This window comes from Python bivittatus, unplaced genomic scaffold (genome assembly GCF_059951505.1).
Source record: "Python bivittatus isolate LINGU-HERP-01145 unplaced genomic scaffold, Pbiv_v1 ctg000560_np1212, whole genome shotgun sequence".
NCBI classification, from domain to species: Eukaryota; Metazoa; Chordata; class Lepidosauria; order Squamata; family Pythonidae; genus Python; species Python bivittatus.
In genome coordinates, this window is record NW_028277083.1 from 1,298,044 (window position 1) to 1,308,783 (window position 10,740).

At 51.0% G+C, this 10,740-nt stretch overlaps 1 protein-coding gene across 2 annotated transcripts; it reads left to right on the forward strand.

Moving 5' to 3' along the window:
- Positions 1-5,510: 5,510 nt before the first annotated feature.
- Positions 5,511-10,278, forward strand: B9D1 (B9 domain containing 1). 2 transcript variants are annotated; one of them, XM_088147913.1, is made up of 7 exons: positions 5,511-5,682; positions 6,419-6,487; positions 6,814-6,925; positions 7,544-7,640; positions 7,992-8,054; positions 8,747-8,814; positions 9,349-10,278. In XM_088147913.1, exons 1-7 carry the CDS (start codon positions 5,614-5,616, stop codon positions 9,525-9,527), a joined length of 657 nt encoding a protein of 218 aa, XP_088004039.1. In that variant the 5' UTR covers positions 5,511-5,613; the 3' UTR covers positions 9,528-10,278. The 2 variants fall into 2 exon arrangements, with proteins under 2 accessions (XP_088004039.1, XP_007425104.1); XM_007425042.4 differs by having other exon boundaries at positions 5,522-5,682; positions 9,382-10,278.
- Positions 10,279-10,740: the final 462 nt, after the last annotated feature.

The window sequence follows — 10,740 nt, forward strand, 5'->3', positions numbered from 1 at the left end:
CAAACCTGATTGCAGCAAAGGATCTATTTTCCATGCTTCTTCGATGCCATGGGGTTCTCTGAATGTCTGCAGGCCCAGGAGGAGCCACAGAAGAACCGTAACGCTCGTCTTAAACAGACATCATATTTTGTTTTTCAATATCTTGTTTCTAAGTAAATAAGCCAACAAACACCAGCTTGGTTATTGGCAGAGCAAAGCACAAAGGGGAGGAGGGACTGGGTCTTCAGGAGTGAAAAACATGGAACAGGTTGGACGTGGGGAGTCAGAGCGGGGGATCAAGGGTTGACTGGCCTGAGAGTCTGCGCTGTGTTGGTAGGTATTATATAGCCCACAGACACACCTTTAGCAGGTTCCAGAGGTGTCCACAGGGGGTGGTCAAAAGAGTCAAAACAGCAGCCACAATGATGTGATTGAAGCTCCCAAGATGGTGGCCACAATGGTGTGGTTGAAGTTCAATCCCACCAACATGGCTTTTGACCAGCCCCTGTGGACACCCTGGCAGGTTCAAAAGATTAGCTTAGGGAATGCATTCAGAATGGGGAGGGGGTGATCTTTCCCCCATGCACCTCCTCCTCCTCCTTGAAAACCAGAAGCAGACCAAAACCCAAAACAAGCAAACTTGAAGGCATTTCTGAGAACCCTCCAAAACAGATAAATATTTGCTTTAAGGAAGTCCTAATGAGGGACGGCGAGAGGAAAAACGTAACGCATAGGAGCCATTATGATCTCTCTTGGCATAAAAGCTTTCTTAGGCCAGATTTAACGGAGAATGTCAATTGAATTATTTATCCCCAAGAGCTTGTACAAACATTGAGGAAGATTATTAGCCTTTATGCCACTTACAACATCTTGCAATGATGAGAGATTAAAGATGTTTTTTCACTGAAGGAGGGCTGCATCCACAATTGTCGGGAGGGGGGAGGAAAGGAGGGATGAAGAGAGAGAATTTCAAGTCAGTAAAATTAGACTTGTACTCTCTAAGCCAGAGTTTCTCAACCTTGGCAACTTGAAGATGTGTGGACTTCAACTCCCAGAATTCCCCAGCCAGCATGGCTAGCTGGGGTATTCTGGGAGTTGAAGTCCACACATCTTCAAGCTGCCAAGGTTGAGAAACACTGCTCTAAGCATTAAGCATCCCATTGTTTCAGGCAAGACAGATCCCAAAGACTCATGATTACAATGCACCCAAAGGTGCAGCTGCTTTCTGGGCTCAGCCAACTCTTAAGATAATCACAAATTCCAGAACCCCGAAAGGAAATTAAGAACCTAAGAACCTAAGCCATGCCCTGCTGGATCAGACCCCTGGTCCATCTCGTGCAGCAGTCCGTTCTCCCAGTGGCCAGCCAACTGCCTAAGGAAGCCCACGAGTCTCCCAGGAGATGGCCTGACCAAACTGGTGACCAAAAAGTAGAGGCCACCCTTCTCTTGCTTTTTCATGTCTAAGGCGGCAATCCCTGCCCCAGGAAGGCTCCAGATGTGGCCAAGGGGCCAAAGTTGCTGGCCCTCTCCACACCAATGTGGAGGCCCGTCCTCGAGCTGAGTTTCAGAGCTGTTCTTCCTCACTCTCAGGCACCCTCCTTTGAGAGGATTAATTGAGTGTCCCTGAGCAGAAGCACCCAACTGTCAAACCACTTGCCTTTGAAGCTGGAATGAGTCATTTGTTAACGCAGGAGGACAGGTACTCAAACCACTTTCCAGAACCAGTTGTGCCAAAGAGGGGCAGAAGTGCAGACGCCAACAAACAGGCCTCGTGTTGTCTTCTCTTTTTTCATGTTGATAGAATTGGGATTTATGTACTTGCTTTCTACAGAGAAGGCTTTGATTTATGCTTGTTGTACAAGACAACATTGTGCACAAACAGGGAGAAGAGACATAGGAGGAAGTAATGTTTTCAACCTTGGCAAAGAAGCATTGTGCCATCATAAATGTGAAGGGGAGCAGGAGGGACCTGAAATTCGATTGCTCATTACAACCAGAGAGATCTAAATCCCCAAGAAGGGCTCTTTTGAGGCTCCCCAGCAAGGCTAACTCCAGTCTGGCACCAGGACCTCACTGCTGCAGAACAGCGGTCTGGGGGCCCTGCAACTCCAGGAACCATCAGGCACACATGCCCTGGGCCTATTGTCCTTAAAAGGTTGAAGCCAAGTATCAGTTTCCATACACCAGGCTGCCATCCAAGAGTCAAAAAATCTTGCTTTGATCATGGGCTGAACAGTAAGATGAATCAGTGAGAGGCCCTGGGCTGTGGGCTTAAAGAGGATGCTGAAGTTATAGTGGAACTCTGTGCCCGCTCGCTGAAGGTAGAAATAATGGTTTTCCAGGTATTGCCATTACTAGCAATGCTGGAAGATGCAGCGTGCATCACCGTTCTACCAAACCTGGCCAACAACCCCGTGTTCTCAACAACTGCAAGGTATAAAGGAGCAAGCTGAGACTCACAAGCTCCCTTCTTTCTCTTACTGTCATATGGAAGATACGTCCATTCTCCAGTCTAAAGTTGAGTTTGGGAGGGAACAGCTCTTGCAGAGGAACCAGGACTAGCGCATCACCTGAATAAAATGAACTCAAAGCAAAATGAGGGCAAACATCTGGACCATTTGGGACCAATGCTACTGGGAGCAATTGAAGCGTGCACTGGTGTGGGGGCTTCTTCACCTGCTCTCCTCCAGGCGTCTCGGATGAGGCTGCCACCAAAGCCACATGGGCTGGAGTGGTGCAAGTTTCCATCTAGCACTCCAACTTGCAAAAGCCGCTCCGCTGCAACCCCATCTTTCTGAAGCCGCATCAGTAAACTGACTGCCATGGCTGGGACCAGAATTTGCGCCCAGTGAGCCAAGAGACCAGAAGGTTTCTCAGTGGACAAGGTTCAGGCATGAAAATTGCTTCAGCCCTGCCTGGGTGCGCCATGCCAAGAAAGAGGACACTGTGAGGGAGGGTCTAGGACCCTCACAAAGCGGGATGGGCAGAATTCACACCCCCATAATGCATCTGAGAAGAAAATTGGCGGTGGAGCAAAGTCGCTGCAGCTTCAGAGGATGGCATTTTGATGAGCTGGGGGCCAAAAAGGCATCTTTTCAACCCCGTAACAAGGAGCTCTACGTTCACTGTCTCCCTGGCTGCCAGTTAAGGATGAGACACTGAGCAGGTCCTGGGAACTCAGGGGATACCAGCCAGAGCTCCAAAACAGGGTGTCCAGGAGGCCCTCGAGGCACAGGCCGTCTCCTCCCCACCCGCCCACTCACCCCCAGCGGCCTTACAAGTGGCTCTTGAGAGAGAGGGAGAGACGTAAGGAGTTTGCGCCTAGCCGAAAATCAGTGTGAGAGCCACTAGAAGACCTGGCAGCTGCTTCTTCTCTCCATCAAGTGGGGAGGCCAGGAGGACTCGAGATTCGGTGCCTGTCTCCGCTCCGGCGCTGTGGCAGGAGGCCAAGGCAAGAGCTTCGCCCCGGGAGCAAGCTGGGGAAGGCGGGTTAGGTTGGGGGGCAAAGAGCCTTTTCTTATCCAGCCGCGTCTAATCACGATGCCTCCGGGGTCCTGCAGACTGGCTGTCCAGCAGCAAAGCATCAATAACACAGGAACAAAACCACAAAGCAGAGTTTACACACAGACCCAAACAAAATAACAAACCCATAGCAACAAAGGGGAAGACCTCAACCTCCCTCAGTTCCCAGCACATTTTGGAGTTGAGCAAAAAAAACAACTCCCCCCCAGTCAGTAATGCTTTCCCCCCACTTTCTGCCCTGGAAAAAGGCTGGAGGACCACTCCCCCCTACCCCCCACCCAGGGCTTGGTGGATGTTTAATTATTTAGTATTTGCTTAGCACAGTGTTTCTCAACCTCAGCAACTTTAAGATGTGTGGACCTCAACTCCCAGAATTCCCCAGCCAGCTATGCTGGCTGAGGAATTCTGGGAGTTGAAGTCCACACATCTTCAAATTGCTGAGGTCAAGAAACACTGGCTTAGCAGATTTATACCGCCGCCTATCTCATACACGCAACGGGATGTTGTTATCCAGTGCGTTAAAAAAGCCCCACACTGGGAAACCACCTTAGTGATATGACGATGGTGATGGTGGAGGAGGACCCAAAACAGGGTTCTTAGCCCGGAGACGATGGCCAATAACTTCGCCGGACACGAGAAACTCTTTAGAGAAAAATTCCTTTCTTGGTGCGCAGCAGCAAAGGGGATACCTCTATCTAAAGAGGGTCCCCGAACACAAAGAGATCAGGGTTTTTATACAATTTGCTTCAAGGAGATAAAACATGTAGAGATTACTGATCGTTCAAGAAGTTCTTCATCACCTTAAGTGGGATTTCCCTTTGATCTCTTCTGTGCAGTGGACCCCTCCCCGTATCTTTTGTTTTCTCAAGAGATGTCAACTGCAGGTGAATACAGTTAATAGGTTACCAAGGTTAGATGCAGGCTAACCGAGAAGGTTCAGCTATGGATGAATGCATCCTGAATGCATTTAATAGGTGATCTAGGTTAGATGCAGGCTAACCGAGAAGGTTCAGCTATGGATGAATGCATCCATGCTGTCCTGCAAGAATCACAGGCACGATACTTTTCCATTCCATGCTCTTCAGTGGTGATGAAGAAGAAGAATTAAACTTGTAGGCTCAACAACTCTGGGGAGCTCCCAACCATCAAAGAAATTACAATAATATCATAACTGGATTAGGTAACTGAACAGGGACATCTAGCGGTGACCAAAACACAGCTTAGCTTAGAGAAACTTCCTAGAATAAAAACAGGAAAAACGCTAACAAACTCGGGGCTTTTTGGCTAAGAGAAAGCCCTCTTTTCGTTGTTGTTACTTCATCTCTTCATCCAAGAAATGCCAGTCTTTAGACCAGGTATTTTCTGACAGTTTGGGTTCAAATAGTGAACTAAGAATCATGGAAGTATGTAGTTACTATACATACAGGGTTTCTCAACCTTGGCAACTTTAAGACGGGTGGACTTCAACTCCCAGAATTCCCCAGCCAGCATAGGCTGGCTGGGGAATTCTGGGAGTTGAAGTCCACCCGTCTTAAAGTTGCCGAGGTTGAGAAACCCTGCTATATAATATGTGGAAGTTCCAAGCGAGGTTTTGGGGGTTTTTTTGCAAAGCCGTAGTATCACGTTCAATAAATTCAACACTTCCACATATTTAGCGAATCCCCTTCGCAGCCCCCCGAAGCTCTGATTACTACCGGTATTGCACCGAATAAAATGCAGTTGCTAAAACGATGCTTTAAGGGGCAAGTTTGGTTCGAGCTCCCTGGAGGCCCCCCGGGGGGCTCAGCATCGTCAAAGCGGGGGGCGGAGGCCTTTTTCCAAAGTGCCCGAGCAAAAGGATGGGGGCTAAATCCGGACCGCCCCGGACTTCGCGAGCTAAGCGTGCCGGAAAGGCAGGAACGCGTCCCGCGGCGGAGGCTCTCGCGTGAGCACATTACGGGGCAGGCACGCAAACGGCGTAGATTTCCTGGCGTAGAACTCGAGCCCGGCTTGACTTCGCCCTTTCGCGCAAAGGCGGAAGTTGTCCCCAGGGGCTCGCCGTCCGCCGTTGCTAGGGAGGGCGGAGGACAAGCCCTTAGCGACGGGCCTCTTTCTGCCGCTCCGCGAGGCCCGATGGCGGCCGCCTCTTGCAGCCCCACCGTTTTCCTCCTCATGGTCAGCGGGCAGATCGAGCGGGCGCAGGTGGGCGAGCAGGCCGGCTTCGTCCGCCGGGTCGCGGGGTGGCGAGGCGAGCCGGCGCGCTTCTTCGCCGGCCCCCGTCCGGGGGTGGACTTGGTATCTCCCACCCGGTCGCCGCCTGTGCGGTGGCGCATTCCAAGTCCAACGGGGGGGGGAGGACGGGCTCTCGAATCTGGGTCCTGCAAAACCAGGACCTCCCCCCTTCTGAGCCTCGGCCCCCCGCTTTTCGCACGTAATGTAACGGAGGGAAACCCATCGGGGCGGTTCTAGATAGACGCCCACCGTTTAGGTACGAACCCAGCGGATGCCGCTTTTAAGGGCAAACCGCGCGGGTGCAGTTTCCAGCCGTAGGAAGGAGCAGAGGGGTGGGAAAGGAGCAGCCGCGTTGCTCGTGCGCGATGCTCTCCCGCACCCGGCCTCCTGAGGCCTTGCGCCACAGCTCCTCCAAGCTGGGTTGGGGGGGTCTGCAGTGGGCGCCCAGTTGGGGAAGGCGCCACCAACTCCTCACACCGCGCGCTCCCGAGGTGCGAACAGCCCCGGCTGCTGCAGAGGGGCACCTCCCTCCCTGCCCCGCCTGCTTTCGGCCACCCCCGGCTGGAGAGACGGAGGCACTCCGGGGCAGGGGGCGCTTCCTCTTGTTGCAGCCGCTGGAAGGAGACCCTGGCGCTTCCCGTGCACGGTTTGGCACGGAGAGGGTGGGGTCTCCCGCCCCAGTTAAACCCAGGCCGCCTCTTTGCAGTTTCCGGAGTTCGACGACCTCTACTGCAAGTACTGCTTCGTGTACGGCTCCGACTGGGCTCCGACGTCGGTAGGTCTCCCCGGGGTCCGCTTCCCGTGGCGGTCCCCGCACAGATAACCCCTTGCGGCTTGAAGCCGCTTCCTGCGAATAAGGCGCGCAGAAGGGGGCGGAAAAGCAAGGACGGGGGTCCTGCGCGCGCCTGGTTACTCCCGGCAAAAGGAGGACCGGCTAAAACGGCGGTTCCGGGGTGCGCAGCTGCTCGCGCCCCGTGTTACGCCGGGCAGGTGAGTGCGTCGCGAGGAGGCGGAGGGAGGAACCCTGTCCAGCCGCTGGGCTTGGGCCGGCTCTCGGGGCGGCCAAAGACGGCTCCGCTTCTCTCCCTGGCTCTCCCGTAGGGTCTGGAAGAAGGCATCTCGCAGATCACGTCCAAGAACCGAAACGCCCGGCGAGACCTGGTGTGGAACTTCCCCATCGACGTCACCTTCAAAAGCACCAACCCCTTTGGCTGTAGGTGGAGAGGATCTGGGGAGGGGAGACCCGGCCTCTGCGACCTCCTGTGCCGTCGCTCAGAACTGAGCCTGGGGGCTTTTGAGCCATGGCTGTGCTGGTTAAAAGTGGCATCGATAAGTTATCATAAGCATAGGAGGAGGAGAGGAGCTGACCGGTTCTGATCGGGTTTTCGTTTCTGTCCTTCCTGACAAGGCTAGCAAGAATTTGACACCACCTGGGATTTGTGTGAAATCCTTAAAGTTCTGCCTGGGATGGGGGTGAGGGGTGGGGGAGTCCAAGTCCTTGCAAGAAGGTCTTGCCCTATTATTTAAGAGGAATAGTTAAGTGTTCTGGGACTCTCTATCACCTGTAGCTCCAGAATTACTGAGAAGTTCCACCAGCCCATCTCCATAAAGCTTTGCTAAGGAATGGGTGGGGTGGGGTGGGGTGGGGTGGGTGTTCAACGTCCGGTTCGTGGCTTAATCCAGCAGCATTTGTTAGTCGCTGCAGGTCACAGGCCTGACTTCACAGATGTCATCACAGTTTGTGCCCTATCACTCATCCTTGGGCAATGCAACACCAAACTGTGGAACAGGCAAGAACACCTGGTGTGTGTTGTCCTTTCTGTTCTCACAGGGCCGCAGATAGTCATCAGTGTGTATGGCCCGGATCTTTTTGGGAATGACGTGGTTCGGGGATACGGAGCTGTGCATGTCCCTTTTACACCAGGCAGGTGAGTTTACCGCAAGTAGGTCCATCACAACCCTGTCCGACCTCTATATTTGTGCCGGCTCTCAGTGTGATTGAAGATTTTGATGCACAAAAGTAACCTTGTCATTTTTTATACTATAATTTAGTCAACAGTATTTGATTCTTTGGGGCACCGGAGACTCAGGGAAGTAATTGTAAATTTTTTGTCACCTTATTAGTGATGATCAATCACGTGTAAAATTTGTTTTCCTGCCTGCGATAGAGGTGGAAGTGGCGGGTTGGCGTGGGAAGGAGGACCAGATTCAGCGTGGGGTTCAGCATTTCCATTTGTCAATTCAGCTGCTAGTTTTTGATTGCCTAAATTCCGTTTCAGGCACGAGAGAGTCCTCCCAATGTTCGTTCCAGAATCAACCTCCAGACTGCAAAAATTAACAAGGTGGCTGCATCTTTTGTAAAAAGTTTGAATAGCTGCTGTTTTCAGGAGGAGACATTTTGCATCTCTTTGCCTCCTGAAATAGCAACATGTATTCCAATTGCTTGAAGTTGGCTCCTCCATCATGCACTCCTCTTCCTCCATCCCTCACACTTTTTCACGGAAGATTGATGTGAAACAGGATTAATGGGATATTTACTTTGGTGGAGAACACAGTGGTTTATGTTTTGGGAGTAAGGAACCAGTTCCACACCTAAAGAAACCTCGCCCTGAGCAGGCATAGTCTGCTAACTAATTAACCACTGGTAATTAACTTGCTGTCTGTGAAGTTCTAGTGGGATCCTATTGGCTCATCGTGGCAGACGAGAGTTGGTCCTGAGCCACACGAGGTGGAGCAAAGAGCTGGGGCAAAGTAGATACGTCCTCTATCCAGTCCTTTCATTTCCACAATGAACCCCCACCTGAATTTGTGATAAACTAGATGGGGCTAACTTGGTGGCTTTCGTTGTGATTTTTCAGCAAGAGAGAGCTAGTGGTGGGCACGCAGGTGGATTTATGGAAGAGAAATTCCAGGATTGTGGGAGCTGGGCTGTATAGACATTTGTTGGTGTTAAGTCCTCAGGACTTGGGCTGACTGGACCACGGGTTGGTGACTTCCTTGACATCTCAGCCCCTTCCTTTTGTCTTTGTCCCAGCTGGCTGACGGGCAGATATCCAGAGTTCACTGACCCCAAGGTGGTAGCCCAGGGTGAAGGCCGTGAAGGTGAGTGCTTGGGAATGCTGGAAATTGCGCTCTGTATTTACGCCTGGCGTGTCCTGGCAGGCAAAGATGCATTTTGATAGAGAGAGAAAAACGTGTGTCCAGCCCCCCAAGGGAAGGACAAAGCAAAGAGAGAATGTTGCCAAAATTCAGAGCGTGCTTATGGTCAAGACTACTTCTGCCAGGGATGTCAGCCTAGGAGAAGTTTAGGGTGGGTAGAAAGCAGAGAGTATGGTGAGGGAGAAAGACTGCTTGAGACTCAGCTGTGGCACAGAATTCCAAGCCTTTGGAAGAATGCATGCTTTTGCACTCCATCCCAGCTTATGGGGCTTCCCAGCGTACCCAGTTGGCCAACAGAAGCCCAAACAAGAAGGGGCTGGGGCTTGGGCCTGACCCAGTTCACCCCCTCTCAGTTGTGCCTGGACTGGTTGCACAGTACAAACCATGGAAGGTAACTCAAAGTCCACTTCCCACTTCTGTTCTTGCCCTCTTAAAAGGCCAGGCACGCTCAGTCTTTTAATGGTATTGTTTTATAAGAGCCTAGTTACTTCTCCAGCTGCTCCCTTCCAGTGACCAGAGTGCGCTCGCAAGGTTTTGTCACTCTTTCCTTCAACGTGGTGACCAAGGACATGAAGAAACTAGGCTACGACGTGAGCTCACCAAACCTCGCCAGCTCCTCGCTAACCTCGGTGACAGACGGAATGCACAATTTCTAAACTGGCAGTTTTGGGCGGACGCTGGCCTGCAAGACACAACTCCCAACAGAGCTGATCAAAGACAGCAGACAAAAGCATTTCTGTACCCACCAAGGAAGAGGAACTCGGACCAGACCAAACCGCTGCAGCTGTATAGAAATCACAATGCCTGAAGGGTTTGCAAAGAGTGTGGGTCTGCTGAGCCAGCTATTGCTACAATAAGCCGTTTGCAGTATGTTGTCCTTCGAGATGGGCAGGGAGCAACTGCTCTGCTTTTAGGGGCATTTCCTGTGCGGGACAGAAACATCCCTGACTTTCAAGTGGACTTCTGCTACAAGTTGAGTTGAAACTATTTCTGCTTGTATGTGCACACTCTCTCTCTCTCACACACACAACTTCAACCAGACAGTCAGTGTTCATCTGGAGGGGCTGGATGGGAAATGAGACTTTCCAGTGACACCATTTTTTTACTATTTGTCCCATGTTAGCACTCTGACATGGCAAGCTGAAGTTTGCGTCTGTGGGAGCGTAAGAAGTAGGAAGAAGAAAGAAGAAATGAGTTTTAAAATATGCAAATTATTTCCAATTCCAGTATGACAAGTAGGATTTAAAACAAAGCCCTGGTTTTAATTTTTTTTTTTAAGTTACAGGTTTTATAAGAATCTCTTCTCCCAGTAAAAGTCTTCACTGTGGACTCGATTTGCAGTTTAAAATACAACTCTGTTTAGGAATTTGTACTATTTTCCAAATAAATGTATTATTTCATTTACTGACAAAACAGATTTCTATATGATCTTTAGTGCAGGATTCTTTAAAAAAAAATGGCACACACTGATAAACCTGTTCGTTGTGTAATCCCAGCAGGAAAACAGCAAATGGTGGGTAGTTTTTGTAGAAAACTGAAAAAGCAGTTCAGTCAATAGAAGCTCGTCTGGTGAGTCCACCTGCCGTTGAGGCTCTTGGCCACACAACAGCCTTATTAAAGTCAGAATTAATTCGGCAGGGGGAGCTAGAGCCTAAAAAAACCCAAGCTCTCCAGCTCAAACTCTGCAGCTGTCTCCATTCGTCTTCCCCATCTTGGTCCAACAGTAAGAGCTGAGAGTTGCTGCTGAACGTGTCCAGCGGCCACCAGGTGAAGGATGCGTCCTCTGGTTTCTAGGAAGAAACCTTCACTTGGAATCCAACCCTCATCTCCCCTCTTACCTTATAAGCCAGAGGCCTTTCATATGGGGGC